This window comes from Garra rufa, chromosome 16, assembly GCF_049309525.1.
Source record: "Garra rufa chromosome 16, GarRuf1.0, whole genome shotgun sequence".
Classification (NCBI taxonomy): Eukaryota; Metazoa; Chordata; class Actinopteri; order Cypriniformes; family Cyprinidae; genus Garra; species Garra rufa.
The window spans coordinates 4,402,691-4,426,908 of NC_133376.1; the positions used below are offsets into that span (position 1 = coordinate 4,402,691).

Consider the following 24,218-nt stretch of genomic DNA (forward strand, 5'->3'; position numbering starts at 1 on the left):
AAAGCTGTATGACAGGGGTGTCAAACTCAGTTCCTGGAGGGCCACAGCCCTGCAGAGCTTAGCTTCAACTTTAATTAAACGCACCTGATCCAGCTAATCAAGTCCTTCAGACTTATTTGAAAACTTCTGGTACATTTATTGGAGGAGAATTGGAGCTAATCTTTGTAAGACTGTGGCCCTCTAGGAGGTTTGACACCCCTGCTTTGTATATGACGTCATTTGTGAATCACAGAAGGAGAATTTTAGCAGAATTTCAAAGCTTCTCTTTTTCACACAGTTAAAACAGTCATGTGAAAAAGTCAGGACACCCTATTGGATTCTATAAATAAAAAAAACAATTATCTGGTCCTGGGGAGATCTTAAAATTTGGAAAATAAAACCTCACACAACATTATATGACATATTGCACCATGTCATTATTTATTTAACCGAAATAAAGCGAAAAAGAACAATCCATGGTTGAAAAATTAGGACACCCTTACTGTTAACATAGAAATTAAGAGAGTAAGTAATGGTCAGACACTGCTAATCAAATACCTTTGATTAACTGTTCATCAGCAATTGTGAGCACCTCCATAAAAGCAGAAGTTTGGGCAGTTTGCTGGTCTCGAGAGCCTTCAGGTGTGTGTTAACACAATGCAAAGGTGGTAAGACATCAGCAACGATCTTAGAGAATAAATTGTTGTTGCCATCCATCTGGAACATTCAAAACAGAAACCCTCCCAGAAGTGGACGTCCAAAGTGGCAGACAACCCAAGAACTACATTGCAGACCTCAGTTAATATGTTAAATGATAAAGTTCATAACAGTACAATTAGAAAAATATGAGACAAGTATGGCATGTTTGGAATGTTGCCAAAAGAAAGCTTATTTTATCTAAAAAAGCATTGCAGCATGGTTTAAGTTTGGAAAGTTGCATCTGCACATACAATAAGAACTCTAGAACAATGTCCTTTGAACAGAGACTAAAGTCGAGATGTTTGACCATAATGCACAGTACCATGTTTGTTAAAAACCTAAAGAGCGTATCAGCACAAACATCTCAAAAGTCACACATGTTGATGGAGGGTTGATGATTTTGGGTTTGTTTTGTAGCCACAGGACCTGGGCCCCTCACAGTCATTGAGTATGAACTCCTTTATATACTAGTATACGAAGTATTCTAGAATCAATTCATCCAACAGTTAAAGCTGAGCCAAAATTGGGTAATGCAACAGGACAATGATCCCATGCACACCAGCAAATCTACAACAGAACGACTGGGAAGAAAAGAATCAAGGGCCAATAGCCTATTCAAAGTCAAGACCTCATCCTGACTGAAATGCTGTGGTGAGAGCTGTGCATAAACAAATGCCTACCAAACTCAATAAACGTTGTATAAAAGAGTAGGCCAAAATTCCTTCAGAACGATGTGAGTGACTGATAAAGTCATAAAGAAAATTATTACTTCAAGTTATTACTGCTAAAAGTAGATTTACAAGCAATTGAATCATAGGGTGTCCTAACTTTGTCACTTTGGCTTTTCCATATTGGCTTTGTTTTTGTTAAATAAATAATGACACATTGTTATTGTTGTTCATCTGAGGCTTTATTTTTCAAATTTTAAGACCTGATAATCCAAAGGACCAGGGGCCGGATTCACGAACATCTTCTTAAATTAAGAAATTTCTTAAGATAAATTCTAAGAAGTTCGTAAGAATGATCTTAAGAGCAATTCTTGAAAAGTTCTTAAGAAGTTCTCAAATATGTTTTTAAGAACATCTTATTTTTTTTCTTAAGAAGAAAATGATACATCTATCTGAGTGAATGCATTGCTGAAGACGCATTTATAAACACTTCAACGTCTTTTTTGCGGTTTCTACAGATTATCCTAATAATCATAATACGCACGCTCGGCTTCATGTTTTTAATGCGCCGTGTTTTTGAAGTTACTTTTAAAGGGTCTGTCTTAAGCAATCGATTTTATTTATTTTTGTGTTGTTTTTGTTCCCTCGTCCGAATGAATGCTTCCGGTGTGTGTGTGCGCTGCTACAGCAAACGCATCCTGCACATATGCGCTAAATACGGCCAAAGATTGTGTTGTATTTATAGGCCAAGTAAAATAAAAAATAAATGTTTAATTAAATCTCCCTATCTGACTCGGTTTTGTAGAGTTGCTACTGAGTTTTGATGTCGGCAAAAAGTAGGGTCATACCTAGGCTAATCATGACAGATCATTGTTTACATTATCAGTCACTGCTGTCACTTCAGCGAACTCGTGCTCATCTCTATTAATAGTCCTAATATGTATTATATGTAGCTAGTAGTGTTGCAATGCTTAAATATAACAATTAATTTGAAATAACCCAATAAATTCATTAAATAATTCTAACTATTTGGGATTTAAGACAAGTCTCGGGCTATCCTAACTTTAAGAAGTTATTTACGATGGTTTTTAAGAAGATTCTTTTCCAGAATTTGAATTTTCTTAATTTTTGTCTTAAGAACAATCTTAAGTAAAAAGATAAGAATATTCGGTAACACTTTATTTTAAGGATCAGGAATTAGACAGTAATTAATGACTAATAACTGCATTTGTAAGTGACTAGTTATGGACTTGTATGCCATTACAAGCTATTTATAAGGCCTTTATTGGTTGTTGTCTTATTTTTGTCTTATAGACCCTTTATACTTGTTTCTGTCCTAACAGTGTACTAATTAGCTAAACATAAAACAAACTAATAGCTTGTATTGTGTGAATTACACACTTTATAAGTTCTCAATACACTATGTGAATGTGTAGCTTATAAGTATAAAATAAATACAGAATAGGCATTTCATCACAGACATTTCAATTAACAGAAAAACACTTTTACACAAAAGCACAGTCTTTCTAGCAGTTGTTCCATACTAACAAATGATTTAAAAACTAAATATTCCCCATTCCCTGAATTTATTAATAGCTAACAAGCAAATTTCTCACTAATACATTCAGTATTACTTCAGATTATGTTCCCTATTCTAAAGTAGAAAAGCGACATGAAAGTTTGCAGATGTGTCTCATCTGTAGTTTGTTCTCTTGTTGAACCATCAAACAATAAAGACAGAATTCTTCACTGCAATCTTTCATGTGTCTTTTCTACTTTAGAATAGGGCACATAATCTGAAGTAATACAGCATTTATTAGTGAGAAATGTGCTTGTTAGCTCTTAATAAATTAAAGGAATGTGGAATATTTTGTTTATTAATCATTTATTAGTGTGGAACAACTGCTAGAAAACTGCTTTTGTGTAACTGTTTTTCAGCTAATTTAAATATCTGATGAAATTCATATTCTATATTTATTTCATACTTATAAGCTACACATTCACATAGTGTACTAAGAACTTATAAAGTTTGTAATTCACACAATACAAGCTATTAGTTTGTTTTATGTTTAGCTAATTAGTACACTGTTAGGACAGAAACAAATATAAAGGGTCTATAAGACCAACATAAGACAACAGCCAATAAAGGTCTTATAAATAGCTTGTAATGGCATACAAGTCCATAACTAGTCATTTACAAATGCAGTTATTAGTCATTAATTACTGTCTAATTCCTGATCCTTAAAATAAAGTGTTACCGAATATTCCTAACACGGTTTTTTTGGGAATACGAAATATTCTTAACTTTTTTCTTATTTTAAAAAATAAGAAGAAAATGGCAGTTAAGAAGAAAATTCTTCTTAAGAATGTTTCGTGAATCAGATAATGTTTTATTATGTCCTGATACAGAAACCCATGGAACTTAATATAGGGTATCCTAACGTTTCCACATGACTGTGTATTGACAGGGGGTTGTCAAGGTCTAGACAAAAAAGCACCACTGATATGGTCCATACAACTAGGACACTATATTACAGGTCTTCTGAAGCTTTTCTTGAAATTCTAAATGAGATTTAAGAGCTTCATGTGGCATATGAACTAAATTTGTGGTACCTAGTCACTAGGGATGTAACAATGCACACTGATCTAGTCAAAAATCAATGAAAGTACATGACAATTCAAGTTTGAGATGCCAAACAAACAACGATACAGTTGAGGGCAAAGGTTTATATGAATACATCCCTGAGGGGAACATACTGTCTTCAGCACAGTTTATATGGTATTTCCTTTTCATTTTCCTTTTGTATAATGCATGTTAAAGTAGTGTTAATAAGCACAGCACTGCTTAGTTGACAGCGGTAACCAAGGAAACACTGTCTCGGCTAGACATTTTTCATGTTCTGTTAATGTTTTCAAAAGCAAGTTTTGGTCACACTTTAGATGGCCTTAACTATTATATACTTACATCAAAAAATAAGTACAATGTACTTAATGTGGTCATATTGCATTGCAAAACACTTCTGCTTCTATTAAGGTGGGATATGGGTAAAGTTAGGGCGAGTTTGGTGTTATGGGTAGGTTTAAGGGTAGGTTAGGGTGTAAGGGATGTGTCAACAGTGGTAATTACAGAAATTAAGTACAAATGTAATTACACAGAGGTTTTATATAAGTACAATGTAAAAACATGCATGTACACAATAAGTACATTGTACCAAATTATTCATTCAAATGTAAGTACATTGTACTTAAGGCCACCTAATGTAAAGTGGGACCCAAGTTTTATTTTAGCTCCCAGAATGTTCACTAAAAAACATTCTAAAAATGTTTATTGATAACATTGTTAGAACATTATCCTCTAAATTTCTAATGAAGCTTCCCATCACTCTAGATGAGGACTTACATTCCTCAGAAGTAAAATTTTGGTTAAAATTGTAAACCCAACCTTGTTCGATGTCAAGCTCCAGCGTCATTTAATAAATCCAAAAACAGCATTACCAGCTTCACTTATTATAAACCAGATTTATTTCTGTCATACATTTACAGTTTTTATTGAGATTACCAGAGGTTTAGATGTTCATATCTGTTTAAAAGTAAGAGTTAGATTTGATACCACCAATATGGTGATAAGTGTTGGGAATTTCACTCTTGACTTTTGGATGTTTTTTTTTTTTCTTTTACTGCTGTTGCTATGTTTGTTATGGCAAAAACAACACTATACAATGTGATCAGATGATGTTGGCTACTTGCTGGTGTTAAAGATACCATAATGTAGTGATCTGATCAACTGATCTCATCTAGAATGCTATTAATTTCATATTAGTGACTGTAGTAATGCATTTCAACAGTAATGTATTCTCTACAATGGTGACATGCTTCATGCTGCAGTGTATTCTGGGTGCATCATACAAAACTCATCCAGGGCATTGTCACTATAATGATGACATCAAACCAAACTGTTACTTTAAAACATACATCAACATCTAAACCTCTGTTAATCTCACTAAGAACTTTTGCAAATGTATGACAGAAATAAAGTCAGTCTGGTTTATAAGTGAAGCTAGTAAAGCTGTTTTTGGAGCTATTTAATGAAGTGGGAGCTTCATCAAAAAAGGTTGGGTTTTTACTTTCGACCAAAATTTGACATCTGAGCAACATTACAGTCCACATCCATTGTCCAGTGGGAAGCTTCCCACTTAAATTTTTATTAGAATGTTAGAGGATAATGTTCCAACAATGTTATCAATTAACACTTTATAATTTTTAGACACTATTATCCTTCCTTTTGGGAGAATATTCTGGTAACTAAGATAAAACTTGCCACTGAAAACATTACCAGAACATAGCATAATGTTCTCGGAACATTCTTAGAACAATTACATTCCTAGCTGGGGTTCCATAAGCCCCATCTGCTGTCAGAGAATAAGTCTGATTCTCATGCAGCCCATCTGCTTTTATGTAGCATAATTTCACAAAGCAAAAGTTAGACCATTTAGATTTTGCTTCAAATGCATTTTCTGTGCAAGGTGCATTTCTGTGGACATTGCTAGTATTTCTTAAAATATATATTTCTGTTGTATTATTCATTCATTTATTTATTTGGGATTTGTTTTTAAATTTCTCTTTAGTTTTTGTTATTGAACATAAAATATATTTCAGTTTCGAAAAGTAATGTTCAGCTTTTTATCTGAGAAATAATAAAATGACACTTTCTCATTCATATTTTGTCTTAAAGAGATAGTTCATCCAAAAATGAAAATTTGATGTTTATTTGCTTACCCCCAGGGCATCCAAAATGTAGGTGACTTTGTTTCTTCAGCAAAACACAAACGAAGATTTTTAACTCACACCGTTGCAGTCTGTCAGTCATATAATGGCAGTCAATGGGACCCACGGATTTGAGAGTCAAAAAAACATACACAGACAAAACCAAATTGAATCCTGCGGCTCGTGACGATATATTGAGGTCTTAAGACACAAAGTGATCAGTGTGTGCAAGAAACTGAACAGTATTTATATCATTATTTACCTCTGATCCTCCGCAACATTCAGCTCTATGGATCGCGTTTACATCAGCCGGCGCGTGATGCAATGTAGAATGTCGATGAAAAGTCAACACTCCCAGATAAGTTCGCACAAGGAAACATAATCTTTTAGTTTTTAATCGGTTGCCAAAATTAGGATAAGTACATGTAATTACAATTTTGAGAGGCGAATATGCACTATGTAAACAATAGACACATCTACTATGGCAGATCACGTCCACGCGTCACACGCCGACTGTTGTGAATGCACTCAGGAGAGTAGAGCGTTGTGGTGGATCAGAGGTAAATAATGGTATAAATACTGTTCAGTTTCTTGCACAGACCGATCATTTTGTGTCTTAAGACTTCAATGTATCGTCACAAGCCACAGGGTTTAATTTGTTTTTTGTCTGTGTATGTTTTTTTTTTTTTTTTTTTTTTACTCTTACAGATTTGGTAACCATTGACTGGTATTGTCCCTGTTGAAAAAAAACAGCATATGCTGGTTAGGTATGTTTTGGTGCTGGGATGCTGGTCCTTTGCTGGTTTATGCTGGCCCTTGACCAGCAACATGACCAGCTAAGGACCAGCATAAACCAGCAAAGGACAATCTTTGTTTGTGTTCTACTGAAGAAACAAAGTCAACTATATCTTGGACGCCCTGAGGGTAAGCAGATAAACATCCAATTTTTTTTATTTTTGGGTGAAGTATGCCTTTAAATCTCGTTTTGTTAAAAAAAAAAGTGAAAAACCTCATATTGTGAATCATATCAGTGAGCTGAGTGAATCATTATATCCCCACTGAATGCTTTTACTGAAAAAAAGAACAGCATAAATGTTCAGCAAAACAACCTTTGCATTCCACGAAAAATTAAAATCACAGGTTTGGAACGACATGCTTGAACTCTACCAGCGACGCTTTACATGAAAACTTTACTTCTCAGCATAGATTAGTTTACTAATTTTTATTCTGTTTGTTTTGCAGAGATCCCAACAAACCAGTGCCTCAGGATACTAAGTTCATCCATACTAAGGCCAATCGTTTTGAAGAGGTAGCCTGGTCCAAATACAATCCACAAGACCAGCTTTACCTGCACATCGGCCTAAAGCCAAGAGTCCGTGATCACTACCGCGCCACTAAAGTGGCGTTCTGGAAGCACCTGGTCCCTCATCTGTACAACCTACATGACATGTTCCACTACACCTCCACCACCACCAAAGTGCCACCACCCGAGACGACTCAGAATTCCCTGTCCACCAAACGTCCCAATGGCAAAGCCTGGCCGTTCAACACCAAGCGGCCGCCAATGTCTCCGGCATACAACAGTGAGAGTGGGAAGGAGCAATGGAACGGAGAAGAGGAACCAGGCCCTCTGGTGGTGGAGAACCCACGGGATTACTCCACCGAGCTGAGCGTTACCATTGCAGTAGGAGCTTCACTGCTGTTCCTCAATGTTCTGGCGTTTGCTGCTCTGTACTACCGCAAGGATAAGCGACGACAGGAACAGCACCCGCAACCCAGCCCACCACGAGCCACCACCACCAATGACGTGAACCGGCACGCCCCCGAAGAGGAGATCATGTCCCTGCAGGTGAACCAGACGCACCACGAGTGCGACGCAGGCCCTCCTGGTGACCCATTACGACTGGCTTCACTTCCCGACTACACGCTGACTCTGCGGCGCTCGCCTGACGATATCCCACTCATGACGCCGAACACCATAACCATGATCCCCAACTCGCTAGTGGGCATGCCGAACCTACATCCGTACAACACCTTCACAGCCGGCTTCAACTCCACTGGCCTGCCACATTCCCACTCCACCACGCGTGTATAGCTTTACGGCGATCCGACAAAAGGGAGGGATGGGGAAAAGTCTTTGGTTTTAATGAAAACGTTGAAATGAGAGGAGGGGGTTCAGGACAATGATGGAAACAACATGATTTGAATAGACTTTTACAAAAAGCAGTGACAAGTTCTTTCCAGATGTCAAGTTGTGCAAACCTGCCAAAACAGAACTGCTCTCTTTCCTTTGAAAAGGGACGAGCATTTCAAGCAGTATTTTTTCTAATCATCGTTTTAAAAGAAAAAAAACGCCTTTTTAAGCAGAATCGGGCGAATGGGGCGATCACTTTTTTCTTGAATAAATAACAAAAAAAACAAACAAAGGAAAGTGCATTTTATTTCCCATCACAGTCTTTTGTGGGAAACATGTTTCAAAACAGTGGCCTCTAAGGTGACATCTGCATAATATTGTTTGCTTTGCTTTTTGATTTCTTTTCAATGCCTTATAAAGAGCTGTTTTTTTCTCTGTCTTAATTTGACGATCTTTCCCTGAGATGTGTCTGTGTGGAACGTAGCGATCTGACTTGAGTAGTTGGATTCCAGGAAGCATGAGACAGACGGCAAATATGGAAAACCGTTGGATTGAAACGGTAACTGCAACACATTTTCCAGTTGCATAACCTCACATGTTGTGTTTTAACTTTTTTCTTGGTTCCACTGAATTTTTTTGGTTTGAAACATTTCTATTGGACAAGACTGGAGATAAAGACTTTTAAAGTTACTGTAATCGTTTTGTTGAAAGAAAAGTGCATCTTTTACAACAAAATTATCGATCGACTCCTGCGTCAAATTCCCATGAAATGCACACTTACACACAACGCTCAGAGCACTGTTTGACTGGTGTGTGTGTGTGAGAGAGGTTCTGGGTATGAATGGGAATATTTGAGTTGAGATGACGTGTGTGTGTGCGTGTTTGATTGCCTTTGCCATGTTTTTTGTTAAATATTTGTGTGATGGGAGTGGGGGGGCTTCTTTACCACTGCGTTGATTTTGTTCACCACGAGTAGTGTTTCAGCTGCGTCTATTGTCGTCTGTCTTTGCAAAATAGAACTTTTTGTTATTTTAAAAAAGTTACATATGTCTAATTTTGCTTAAGAATTACAAAATAAATCTATTATTTTACATGCAAGAGAAAACAATAGCTTAAGATTGAACTGAACTAACTGACATGATTCCATTGACTTTGTAAGCGTTCCTCTCAACTGGAGACAGTGGCCTCTTTACACTGAATAACCTGACTTCAGTGTAGACCTGTGTTTCTTTAAATATATATATAAATATGGGCATACATACATATATGTATAGGGCTTTTATGAAGATTTTGCTCCCATTGACCTGAAAGTGTAAATGACCATTATTATCAATTATTAGTCTGAAAGCACCAATATTCAGAGGTTAGAGCAGTTAGTGTCTGTACTAGTTTTATCCTCTAAACCATAATCTGAGGCCACAACAAGTGTCTTTTTAATAGCTCTATATGTATATTTATGTATAAATATATTTAATATTTATTTATGTATACCAGATGTATACATGCTGATTGTGCCATGTGCCAAATTAAACCATAAAACTGGAGAAGAAAACGTTTCCAAAAACCTTTATTTTATTTGATTTATTTATAGAATTTTTCTTTTTGTACAACTCAATCACAGTTAAATGCATATTTCCTATCTGATTCATGTTGCTTAAAAAAATCAGGATTTTTTATGAAACTATGGGTGGAATTCAATGTAGTATGCTAAATCAGTCATATGTACCATCAAGTCATTTTGCATGATTAGAACAGACAACTGCTAAACCACCCCTGGAAAACTCCATTTTGCCAACATGTACAAAGTTAAGGTACACACTTAATGACAAAAAGTCACTTTTAAGAAGAAAAAAATCATAAATGAGTCCATTTTCCAAAATCACATAATGGGAAAATCTGTTCAGCAAAGAGTTGACAGGTGTGTAAACTATGTTTATAATTACACAACTGCGAAATAAAACCTAGTACTGCATAGCATCATTCCAGGCATCAGTAAGCCTTTATGGTTGGAAACTGGAGTTATCATCTAGAATGAATATCCCCACATACTTCACAGAATGCAGCAAAATGAACGAATGAATAAAATTTTGCACCATTTTAGATCAACAACTGTAATACTGTGTAAGTTTTGCTGGAAACAAGCTAAATAATCTGCCAATGGGGTAAGAAAAATAATCTTGTTTTCTGTTTTTAAATAATATTTGTTTTGCTTACCCCATTGGCAGATTATTTAGTATGTTCTAAGCAAAAAGTTAACTTTAACTTAACTTTGAAAATCCTTCTTAAGAATTTTAAGATATTTTGGCTGGAAACAAGACAGAAAGGCAATTTTTTTTGCAATGGCACTGATGCGCTTCACTCGGCACAGTGCTAAAACCGGCAGTGCATTTTCATGAGCAGCAAAAGCAGCAAAATGATCTGTTTTCTACAGCTATATATAGCTGGATGCAGATAAGACTGGAAGCCAGACACATAAAATGTATAAATGGCCATGTCTGCTCTTACAGGAAAACTAAGGTGGATACTTACTTGCTGACAACCCACCAAAATAAAAGCTTTCTGATTTTAGGTTTGAAAATGATGAAAATTCATATCAAGTAATAATAATAAAGAAATAAAAGAAAATGAAAATATTAGCATTGAATTTTTAAATGCACTATAAAATATTTTATTTTTAATTAAAATATGACTTGATTGATTATATACATTTATTGTATTTATTATTTTATTTAGTAAAAAGTGCAATAATACTATGATTACTATTATCATAAACAAACCTCCAGATGCTGTCATGAGAATAAAAAAACCTGTGTGAATTTCTGTTCATGGGGTACTTGAATGAGGGTTTCTGAAGGGGGGTTTGCTTAGCACTACAACCATTTAGCCTCCAGCATCAGGCTCTGGTTCTGAGATGAAGCTGCCTCTGATTTTAGCCAGACACTTGTCCTGTTTGACCCTCATCAACCCCCTGCAGCTCTTCCTCACAATAACTCAAACCCCCTTTATCACCAGTACTACGACATGTGCATTTATCCTCAATTTTGACCTTAAAAGTCACATTACTTTGAACTGTATTTTAAATCAATGCCTCGTCTTCGCCTAGCGGGTTCTCCGTAGAAATCCAAGGTTATACCTGGTTCGCTCCCATTCAATATTTGGTTTTATTACAGTAGGTCCAGAACATAAGCAACAATGTAAATGCAAACTTCACAAAGGCAACTCTACTTCTCAATTCGATTAGATGTAATGAAGAATGAATACCATGCCTCTGTGGTTAAAAAGCTCTGGAAACTAGGTTTGAATTAGACAGAACTCAACAGAACTCGCAGAACCTGAGTCATCAGCAGATGAGAGTATTTATTACTCGTGTGGGTGTTTAAGGATGTTTTGATGGCAGCTGATTCATCATTCATTTTCAGCTTTTGATCCCTGATTGACTGAAGAAATATCACAACATACATCATGGAAGTCTCACAGGAGCAGCTGCGTTTTCTCGGATGAAGGTGGTGCAGACAGGGGTTATATTACAGACGGCACGGATATGAGCAGATAGAAACTCTGAGACCCTTGAGGCCACATGACAGACACCTGCTTCAATATCTACTGACTAAAGTACTTGGGTGTCACGCTAAACCCAAAGAATAGGCATAAGTATGACATTAAACGAGTTTTTAGGCTGTGCAGTGAAGCAATTTGATTGTAGCTTTGTTCGCTTGAGCGTGTACCTGCCGTTGAGGAAATTACTTTAGCTTCTAGGCTGGAAGCCACGGTGCATAACATCTTCTCTTCTGTGTCTTAAGTGCTGCTCTCATAAATCAAATGATTTTTCGTGCTTTCCTCTGTTGCTCTGTTCCTCTGGCCTGCTCTCTTACTGTAGCTCTGAAAGGGTGAGGTAGAAATGAATATGACATTTCCATTAATTAGATAGACCATTTTCTGATTAAATGAATTATTCTTGTAGGAACATCTAGATATTTTAGATGTTTATGGTCTTGTGCTCATGGACACATTTATTTAATGCTAAGAGAAACACTACAGGTTTTATATTGCATTGTTTAGACCTGTTAATATGGATCAAAAGTGTAGTTTATTCTATGTATCCTCATAATTATTTATAGCAGAACAGTTAACAAATACAGTGCTCTTCTAGACTGTTGTATGGTCGCAGGGTATGTATTTGTTTGGGTTCTCTGGGAAAGTTACATCCATTGCAATATTGTGTTACGCCCTTAAAAAAAGTAACTAATTGTGTTACTTGGTTACTTTTATGGAAAGTAATGCGTTCCGACACTTCTGCGTTACTTGTTCTAATCTAGGATGGGCTTACTTAGTTACTTTTAATATAGAAAGTTCTATTTTTGGCAAATCTAAAGGTTCTTTCACACCAAGTAAAATTTTTACTCAGGCTAAGGGAAATGTAAATTCAAGCCTGTACTGTGTGCAACTTAAACAAACCTCTTAGCTGTGCTGCCATTCTGAAATGCATGAAGAATAAGATACAGGAGAAGAACATTCAAAATGCAAAAATGCATGAATTCAAAAATACAAAAAAAAGCTAATTTTTGCTTAGCTTAGTATGGATGAAGAATTGGATCACTGAAGGTCAGCAGCAAAGATACTGGTTATTAAAATGCGAGTAAATACATAAATGATAGTTGTGTTATTTGGCATTTAATTATTGCAGTTTGCTTGATTTAGTCTAGAACTACAGTAACCATGATGTTTACACAGCATACACAATGCCTCTGCACTTACTCACGATTTCTCTTAACATGTGGACAGGAGAACTATCAGTTATTAATTGGGAAAACAAAATAACAGTTGTTACTTATTTGCAAAAGTAACTCAGATACTTTCTTGTAAATAAAAGTAATGCATTACTTTACTAGTTACTTGAAAAAAGGTACATAACTCGTTTACATTACATTTGCATTTAATCATTTAGCATTTGTCCAAAGTGAATTACAAATGAGAGCAATAGAAGCAATCAAAACAACAAAAGAGCAACTATATATATATATATATATATATATATATATATACACACACACAAATAAAAATACAGAGTTCTAGTGTTAGAGGGTGAAGTTTAGATGGAAGAGACTTGAGCCGCTGAAATTGAGATGGGTAGGTCATTCCTCCAGCAAGAGGAGAAATGAAATTATAGGTAAGGTCCATGAATATCATTTTTGTGCCTCTTTGCACTCTTTTGTGCCTCTTTGTAGTAAAATGCATCATTCACTAGCAGAATGCAAGCTTCTGGAGGGCATATATGCCTGAAAGTAGTGAATTTAGGTAAGGGGTGCTGAGCCAGAGGTTGTTTTGTAGGCAAACATCAGTGCCTTCAATTTTATATGAGCAGCTATAGGTAGCCAGTGCAAACTGATGAACAGAGGTGTGACATGCATTCTTTTCAGCTCTTAAAGGAGAAGTTTACTTCCAGAACTAAAAATTACAGATACTTTACTCACCCCTTTTCATCCTAAATGTTCATGTCTTTCTTTCTTCGGTCATAAAGAAATTAGTTTTTTTGAGGAAGACATTTCAGGATTTTTCTCCATATAGTGGACTTCTATGGTGCATGCAAGTTTGAACTTCAAAAATGCAGTTGAAATGCAGCTTCAAATATCTGAACAATCCCAGCTGAGGAAGAAGGGTCTTATTTAATTAAACAATTGGTTATTGGTTATCTTCCAATTTCAAAATCATCCTACGTTGCTGCAGAAGTAACGACCCAGTGTTTACAAATTGAACATTCAAAGACCATCAAATTCCCTTTACAAAAAAGGTAAAACAGTGATGTACGATGATTTTAAAGTTGGAGGAGAAAATGAGACGGCAGTACTCGCTGGTACCAATGAAGTCCAATATTTGGAGAGAAATCCTGAAATCTCTTCATCAAAAAAAACTAATTTCTTTATATGACTGAAGAAAGGAAGACATGAACATCTTGGATGAAAAGGGGGTGAGTAAATGATCTGTACATTTTTGTTCTAGAAGTGAACTTCTCCTTTAAAGACTACTCTTGCAGCTGCATAGGTTTGACAGAACTGGCTGGAAGACCTGCCAAAAGAGCACTGCAATAGTCCAACCTGGACAAAACAAGAGACAAAGTTGTGTAGCATGTTCCTGTAGAAAGTGTCTGATCAATCAATCATTTTACATTTAGCAGATGCTTTTATACAAAGCAACTTACAAAAAGAGGACAATGCAACAAAAGAGCAATAACATGCCAGTGCTATGACAAGTCTCATTTAGCCTAACGCAGTACACGTATCAACACGTATCAACACGTATCATTTTTTTTGTTTGTTTTTTTATTATATAATAAATAAAAAGAAAATAGACCGAAAAAAAGAAAACGAAAAAGCAAGCTAGTGCTAGAGGCCTAAAAATCCTAAAAATAGATAGATAGAATACAACAAGAACAGAGAAGCTATAGTGGAAGAGATGTGTTTTCAGCAGATTCTTGAAGATGGCTAAGGACTCAGGTGTTCGGACTGAGTTCGGCAGGTCATTCCACCAGAAGGGTAGCCTGACAAGCCAGACCCACATAAATGTAGGGTCTGGGCACTCTCCATAGACAGCGCTCAACCGGAGGGGTGGGATAAACGGTTGTCTTTCAAACTCACTCTCCACGCAATAGGATAGCGCTACAACCAATCGGAGCAACGAAGAAGGTGAAGTAGTCAACTCCAAATACATCCTTCTTTTGTAAGAACGACCTCAGTGCAGTTTCTTGTTCTTTTCTCAGAGAAAAGCTTAACTCCAAGTCTTTCAGAGTGGCAGCCAAAGCCGATTCGAAAGAAAGTTGTTCGCTAGCAGCAGCCATCGCTTTATCTCTCACGCGTAATTCACGGAACTAGAGAACGTCTGACGGAACTAATGGTCGCAGGTCAGTCGTCATCATGTTAAACCCGCCCACCGACTCGTGATTGGCCCGGTCGATTTTGGATTTTTGGAAATCTCAAGTAAACGTAGAGTTATTAGACTGCCCTAGACCTGCCGCTAGGGGCGCGTCTAGATTCTAGGCTACCAGAAGGGTACATTTAATGTGAAAGTCTGTGAAAGTGATTTTGTTCCTCTTTGGGATGGCACAATAATGCACCGTTCACTTGCGGAACTTAAGCTTCTAGAGGGCACATACGTCTGAAGTAATGAATTTAGGTAAAGGGGCGCAGAGCCAGGGGTGGTTTTGTGGGCAAACATTGGTAGCCAGTGCAAATTGATAAAGAGAGGAGTGACGTGCGTTCTTTTCAGCTCATTAAAAATTAATGTTGCTGCCGCATTCTGGATTAATTGTAAAGGTTGAATAGAACTGGCTGGAGGACCTGCCAAAAGAGCATTGCAATAGACCAGTCTGGACAGAACAAGAGCTTGAACAATGAGTTGTGAAGCATATTCCGAAAGAAAGGGCCTGATCTTCCTGATGTTGAATAAAGCACAACTCCGAGGTTCGTGGCTGTCCTGGAAGGTGTTATGGTTAATATTCCTAGCTGGATGGAGAAACTGTGATGAAGTGATGGTTTGGCTGAAACCACAAGTAGTTCTGTCTTGGCAAGTTTGAGTTAAAGGCGATGGTTTTTCATCCAGCAAGAAATGTCTGTTAGACGTGCTAAGATTCGAGCAGCTAGAGTCTAGTTTCATCAGCATAGCATGAAAAGCCATGTCTATTTATAGTCAACGGAATCCACCCTCAAGTCTCTCTGATATTCTGGTCTCTGATTTGGGTCCTTCCTTCAAATTAGGGATAAAATAAGAGAATTATTTTCATCTGCTGTAATGTCAACCAAGTGAAAACCATGGGTTTCTAATATTACACCTCTCCTCAGCAATCCATGTGATTTCAGGTATCATTGTTGCATGAACCTGTGCAGACATGTTTAATTTAGGTTTAGGTGTTAGTTCAAATCACTAACTCTGAGAATGAGCAATAATAATAGTAATAGTTACTTTGGAAATCACTACTTAAAACGGCAAAGGTTTATTCCTGCTGAGCAGACAAATAGATTCTGCTGTTTTTAAAGGCTTAGGTACTTTATCCTTGATGATTAGACTTTCCATGAGAGCTGCAACCAGAGCGGTCAGAGAAATATTATTTTCTTGTAGTTGAAAAATTTAACTGCGATCAACTAGGTGAATAACACTTAATTTTAGAAATAATAACAAAGCTGAACTAAGGAGTATAGATGGTTTGCCAGCACTTTTGGACTTGAGGGCCCTAACTTGAAGGATGGGAGCATTTGAGCATTACTCTTTCTCTGTCCCTCCCTCCCTCTCACTCATAAAAACTGTACCTCATAAAATAGTTTTAAAGATGATTAGCTGCGATATTGCATTGAGGGCTATATAGTATCAATTGAACCGACTATTAAGAAAGTGCAGGAGATACACACTAATTGCACCCACAAGGTAATACACATTAAATAGAGCTAATAGCACATGCTCTAAGGTGTTAAGAGGCAATCTCAACCATGACAAGCTAACGGCGCATTTTAATCTTATTAACCTTATGTGCTGTGCCAACCCAATTGTGACGGCTGCACACAAACAATAAAATGATCTTGCAGGTAATTGCATGCAAAGGAAGGAGAATAATTGCATGTTTGAATGTTGCATATTAATTGAAGACAGTGAAGCAGTCATATAGAACTAATGCGTGTTGAGTGATGTGTGGATGTAATAATTGTGAACGACTTCCCATGAGACATGGGCTTTGGTGTCATTTTTATCTTTTATTCAAAACAGGACCCAAGAGTGGGGATTTCTGTTAAAGTCTTTTAGCCATTGTTGTTTTTATTAATTTTAATATTAAATAAATCTTAAACAAGATTTAAAAAAAAAAAAGAAATCAATGAAATCCTGCATATATATATATATATATATTAGGGGTGGGCATAGATTATTTTTTTAATCTAGATTAATCTAGATTAAATCTTGGAATTAATCTAGATTAATCTAGATTAAAATGGCTAATTTGAATTCTGCTGAAGGCATTTTCAGAATATGTGTGCTACTTAAATAATGACTAAAAGTAAGTCTTTGAGAACGGGTTTCTCAAGTCAAGTGGCGCATTAGATCAAGCGCTCATCTCCTGTTTACAAAATGCATCACAAACTGCTTGACAATTGCATTTACAACATAATTAACTATACAAACTTGTGTAACCAAGTACTTCTGCGCAAAAGGCTGCACGACGTGCGCGTTGCCGTTAAATACACAGACACGCACGGGCATGGATTTCTGCGTGCATAGTCTTCAATTAAACTGCGTTGCTTTTAGAAGCGTCAATTCAGTTGTTGCATATAGTTTAATGTCTTTATTTCGGGATTATCAAAGTAAATTATAACTCAAACTTGAGATTTTACTGGGGCACAGCAGATTTTCACTGGGGCACGTGCCCCAGTAAAAAGGGTCTAGCAACGCACGCAACGCTTCATAACTGCATCCATGTTTGCACTTCTCATTTGATGTGGTAATTTCACAGAAGTTGAAGACTCTTTCTCGCCCCCTACAGTGCAATTCAACTAGGTATACGTCATCCGAGGTAAAATATCAAGGTGAAAGTCATCATTGCTTATGTAGTTTAGACCCAGCTCCCAACCCAACGTTGAGAATAGGTTAACAGCGATATTTTTTTTATCGCCCGATGAGAGTCTCACGTTAACGCAGGACGTTAACGCCGATAACGGCCCAATACTCATATATATATATATATAAAACATTTCAAGGTCAAAACATTTTTTTAATAAAACTTGCACAAATTAATGGTTCCTAATAAGACCTCAAATTTGCATTTAAAATATAGATTGGGTGAATTTTCATTCCATGCTGACTTTAAAGTCTAAATATTTTATTTAGCCTAAATAAATTATTTTCTTACTTAGATATTTTTGTCCTGTTCCCAGCCAAAATATCTAAAAATTCTTAAATCAAGAAGGATTTTCTAGACAAGTAAAAATTATTTTCTTGTTTTCAGAAAAAAACAAGTCATTTGTCCATTTAAGTGCGTTTTTGCTTGAAACTTGAAGCTAAATAATCTCCCAATGGGGTAAAAAAAATAATCGCATTTTCTGTTTGAAATAAGAATTTTTTGCTTACCCCATTGGCAGACTATTTTGCTTGTTCTAAGCAAAAACTCACTTTATTTTGACTTGTTTTTTCTGAAAACAAGAAAATATTTTTTACTTTAAAAGCATTTTTTGCAGTGTAAATATTTGAGTCTGAAAATGATATGTGATTGAATGGCTCCAAAATATTTGAATATGAGTAGCATTTTCTTCTCAACACTATTGCCAGTAAGCACTAAATTGTTTAAGATTCAATTTTGCTACTTTCTGGGATGTTTCAGAAGAAATGAATAACGATTGTTCATTCTTTCCTTTAGTTGCTGTTAGTCACTGTATACATCTCGGACCAGACCTCTTCTGCAATCTCCTGCTCTTTCTTTCATTACCTCCAGATGATGTGCTTGTCTCTTTTTTTTCTTTTCCTTTTTCTTCAGAGTAAACGGAATGAGATTTAATACCCTGAATAGACCATCCTGACCTCAGTTCTATTATGCTAAAGAACAAATATCATTATCATGTCATTATCTCTAGTTCCAGCTGCCTTAGAGCCTATTTGAGCAACTGAAGTCTAAACCCTAAATGAGATCTATAGAGGGCAAATTGAAAAGAAATGAATTTGGCCTTAAGTAAAGCCACATTTTCAAGTGGTGCTCTCTTGATTCATTAAATGCATAATTTTTTTGCTAAATAGTAACAAGTGGTTTTTATATTTATTTTTCTCTGTGTTTTAAACTAACATATGTTTGTAGTTAATGCTGTTTCAGCTGAGGTCATGTCTGTACATTGCTTTTCTGTATTTGTAAAAGTATTTTGTTGAAGCTCACATGATTAGATATGGTTTGATTTACTCACTTTACTCTGTGTAGTTTCAAGATATACAACCTATCACAACATGTCTCATTGATTTTACTGAAGGCTTAGAAGAGGTTTAAGATCAGTTCATGCATCCTAACAAGCTAAAATGAGCTTTACGTTGCAGAAGAAGAAATAATAATAATAATAATAATAATAATAATAATAATAATAATAAATATAGCTGCAAGCAGCAATTACGGGCCAAGCTGCCAAAAGGGCTGTAGTGCAGTGCAGAGCAGGAAGAGCAAAAACAGCAGAACTTGAATGAAAGAATATGAAAAACAGCCAGTTCAGAATTACAGGTGAGAATGAACTTAGAACTAACAGAAGTTTAAATGAAAATTAATGCAGGACGGGGAAAAAAACAGTTATTTCTAATCCAGGATCAATAAAGATGTGTACAATGCTATACCGTGCAATATCATGATTTTCTGACTAACTGTTCAAAAGTTACAAGCAAAAATGTGCATTTTTTGTATCTCATGACCCATAGGTAGTGCTGTTCCCAACTTTGGCATGGACCCTCAGATCATGGTTTTGATGAAGTGTACCAAATTTTATTTCATTTGATCAAAGTTTGGCCGAGATACAGCCTCTGAACCAATTTTGGGTCAATTTTGCGACATCATAACTTTTGAACAAAGATGAATAATTTTTTTCAGTCTGTCTGTGCAATTCAGTCCAAAAATCATCTGAGTCAAATTTGAGAAGAATTGGATCAATTTTGAGGGAGGAGTAGCAAATGAAAAAACAGAATACTGTACTTTTCAAAATGGGTGCTACTGTAATGGGTGGGGTCTTAATGTCTTAATGAATGTGATGAATTAGTTATACTAAGTGTCATTTTTCTAGAATTAGGAGTACAGTACTTGAATTTTTGAACTAGTGGTGGCGCTATAGAGTTGGTCCTAGAGACCACAAAGTTGGTCAGATCACTATTTATGGCTATCACTATAAGTGTGCCAAATTTATCATTTTCAGATGTTCTGTTAATAGGGCTGCCATAGACTCCCACTGGACGAAAATAATAATAAGAAAAAATACAGATACAACAGGGGCTACAGCCCTTCGGGCTTGGCCCATAATAATAATAATAATAAGCTACAGAACACATATGGTACAAATATGCTTCCAGTCACTGTATAAAGCTATTGTATACTGAATATGTGTAGCTACTGATTACATGGGCACCAATTAATAGACATTTTGAGCATTCTATATAAGCATAATGTCTGATTGAACATAAAAACATGACTAGCCTATTTATTAGGTTTAAATTCATGCTTATAATTTGTCCTTGTTGAAAGAATTCAGAACAGCTGCTCCCTCAAATGACCACCGGCAATTCAGAAGGTCTAATAAATGATATATGATATCCTCTTGCATTGTACCTCCAGTAATATGGCATATAATGCAGGAAAGTGGCAAGCTATAGCCTCTGACCTCACAGCTGAAAACTAGCCCTTGTTCCAAAAATATGTCCCCTAATCTGTAAATGCATTTTTGTGCTCCTCAAGCATGCGGCTGAAATACAGTCCGAGTCAAAGTCATTCAGTCTATCTGTTGCTCAAGCCATTATTTTCTTTTTCTGTCACACATTGCAGTGCACTTCATTATAGAGATCCCTGCATCTCAAGGTAACACTGTTATTTCACATTTATTTCATATAAAGTGAGTGATGCTTGGTCTTTAGTTACCCCAACAGCATCATAATATCTAATATTTAGAGCTTTTATAGACCTCCGTCAGGTTAAACGCCTGATGTTAATTTGATATAAATGAAAATGAGGCTGTAAGACACCGAAACAGTTCAGTGGGTTGCATTTTAGTTAATGCAGGAAAGAAAAGCAAACAAAAGAAAACTCATTCTAAACTCATTGAGAATCAACTTTTTTGACCCCAGGGCCAATAACTAGCCATTATTTTAGAGAATGGCAATGACTAGAGAAATGTATATCACTGAAAAACAAATGAGTTCCTTCCACGCTTGTTAAGGTGGCAAAGTAAATTTGGAAATATTTTATTTTGTTATTTTTTGTTGTTTTTGCTTATTTAATGGCTTATTTTGTCTTATTTTAAATCATTTTAATGGTCCCTTGGAGTTTTTTTTTAGAACTGCACTGGCAAGTTTTGACCATCAGATGGCAGTGATACAAATAGTTTATGACCATATACACACCATATCATCTGCAAGAAATGAATACTTAAGCTTTGCGAAAAATTATTACTAAATACTTAAGAAAAAAAATTTAATCTGGCCTTCTATTATTTCATGGAATCCTTTATTATTTAACGTATTTGTTCTAAATGCCTTAAACTAATTGATTAATACTAATCTAGCAGTGTTTCTCAACTCCAGTCCTGAGCACCCATGTAGCAGAGTGCTTTAGATGTCTCACTAATTAAAACACCTGATTCAGTTCATTAGCTTCTTGGTGTGTTGAATAGGGAGCCATCAAAAACATCCAGTGAGATGGGTCCTGGGGACTGGAGTTGAGAAACATTAATCTAAAGGACAACATGAAGGACTATGAGAGCACAAGGTCAACATTCTTTTGTAGTGACGTCTACCCAAAAGATTTCTTTGCTATTTCTTGCTCTTCATGTTCAGCATTTGTGGCAGTGTGAATAAACATTTGCTGATGCATTTATCTGTTTTCATAGTAGCATTTCGTGCTGTATTCAAACTCTGTTCTTGCTGAAGTGACAGATCAGATAACCTGCTTGACTATCAGTGCATGAACTTGCGTGCACTCCATTCCAGGAAGAAAAATGACTTTGTACTGTTTGTCTTCGAATATAATTACCCAGACTTCTTAATGGGTTTGGTTGGCATAAACAGAGATTAGAGGCTTGTTTCTTGGTCTACGGTTTACTTGTGTGTTTACTTTTTTTTGTTTTGTTTTGTTGCATAAGCAGCATGTGTTGCGTAGTGTTGCCCTGTCTTAATGCAATCATTGCTCTGTGCACAGTGCAGCTCTCCAGGGTGTGCTTCAGCAAAGCATTGCATCAAACAGATGACAAGCCTCTGTAAACAAAGACGCCTGGATCTATCTTACCGGGGGCTTCCAAGATGCACAAAACAGGCACATTTTCTTGCCTACATTCTAATTAGGCAATCAGCAGAAGGATGCTTTAAAGCACCCGTTTTCTTTTGTACAAAATGCCATCCACATAAAGAACCGTTTCCCTTCAGTGTCTATTTGAAATGCAAAACAGGAGAGGGGCAATTTGTCTGTTTTCATATCAATAGAGGTGGACGTTGTCACAGCAGTTGAGGGCCTATTCATGCTAAAATCGTCAGTCGTCCATTCTAGCCAAATCTCTTTGTATATTCATAGATGAGATCCAGCAGAGACCTAGAGATTCAGCTGGGATTGTCAGTTGTCAAACTGGTTATCTAAGAATCAAATTACAATGTACAGACCAAGTGCCATAAATCTTTGTATGGGCTACTTAGTATAGTACTTTATTGCACTTGGAACATGTAACAATTAACCAGTTACCATTCTTATATTTTTTCTATACCACGTATTGAAGAGAAATCTAGTGACATGCAGACCTATCGGCTGTTTTTGTTTTACTTTTTTTTTTACTTTCCACAGAAATGTGCAAAAACTTTTTTTGTGTGTGTGTGTGTGAGAAAAATTTAAATTTGCATACTACCTTACCTTTTAAACCAGTACAATTGCACAATGAGTATATTGCATATATAGTATCTCACAAAAGTGAGTACACCCCTGACATTTCAGCAACCATTTTAGTATATCTTCTCAAGGAACAATACTATAGAAATGACAGGTGCATATATTTTAGAGTAGTCAGTGTGCAGCTTGTATAGCAGTATAGATTTAGTGTCCCCCGACAATAACGCAACATACAGTTATTATTGTCAAAATAGCTGGCAACCAAAGTGAGTACACCCTAAGTGATGACTTGTCCAAAGTGACAACTGCCGAACTGCCTTTCGGCCTCGTTTCTGGAGGGAAGGCATCATGTTCTGCTTCAGAATGTACAGTACATAATGGAATCCATGTTTCTCTCAATGAACTGCAGCTCCCCAGTACCAGCAGCACTCATGCAGCCCCAGACCATGATGCTCCACCATCATGCTTGACTGTAGACAAGACACAATTTTCTTGGTATTCCTCACCAGGGCATCGCCACACATGCTGGACACCATCTGAGCCAAACAAGTTTATCTTATAGTCTCATCAGACCACAGGACATGGTTCCAGTAATTCATGCTCTTGGACAGGTTGTCTTCAGCAAACTGTTTGCGGGCTTTCTTGTGAGCCAGCTTCAGATGAGGCTCCCTTCTGGGACAATGCCTATGCAAACCGACTTGTTGCAGTGTGCGGCGCAGTGGCAGTTCTACATTTAATTTCCAAAAATAATAATAATAATAATAAAAACTGTGATGCCAAAACTGATATTTCTCACATCCCTTACACATCCACTCACACTGCAGTTTTGACATTAAGGTCAGTTTGGACCAGACTTTATTACCAAGAGCATGATGGGTCCCTCAAGGAATGACCCGATAGGACACAAACTGAACACAATGTCTTCAGAAAAGCATTTAACTCTCAAACACAGTCTATAAGCAAACAGTTCCATGACATAGGGAAACATAGAATTAAATAGTTTAGTCTGATCAGGACTAAAGGAATAGTTCACCCAAAAATGAAATGCCCAGGGCATCCAAGATGAAGGCAACTTTGTTTCTTCAGTAGAACACAAACAAAGATGTTTAACTCAAACCGTTGCAGTCTGTCAGTTAGATAATGGTTATACAATGGGACCCATGGCTTTGAGAGTCAAAAAACATACACAGACAAAACCAAATTAAACCCTGTGGCTCGTGACGATACATTGAGGTCTTAACACACAAAACAATTGGTCTGTGCTAGAAACGAAACAGTATTTATATAATTTTTTGATCTCTAATTCACCGCAATGTCCAACTGTCCTGAGCGTGTTCACAATACTCGGTCTGTGTTTTTTGATTCTCAAAAGCCGTGGGTCCCATTGACAGACCGCAACGGT

The 24,218-nt window shown here is 36.5% G+C and overlaps 1 protein-coding gene across 1 annotated transcript in view; it reads left to right on the top strand.

Moving 5' to 3' along the window:
* The window catches only part of nlgn3a (neuroligin 3a), a 210,602-nt gene extending 200,806 nt beyond the window's left edge, over positions 1-9,796 (top strand). The window contains exon 5 of the mRNA XM_073819991.1: positions 7,353-9,796. Within this exon, the coding sequence (XP_073676092.1) occupies positions 7,353-8,205 (853 nt within the window). The 3' untranslated portion in view covers positions 8,206-9,796. The remainder of the gene's footprint in view (positions 1-7,352) is intronic.
* Positions 9,797-24,218: the final 14,422 nt, after the last annotated feature.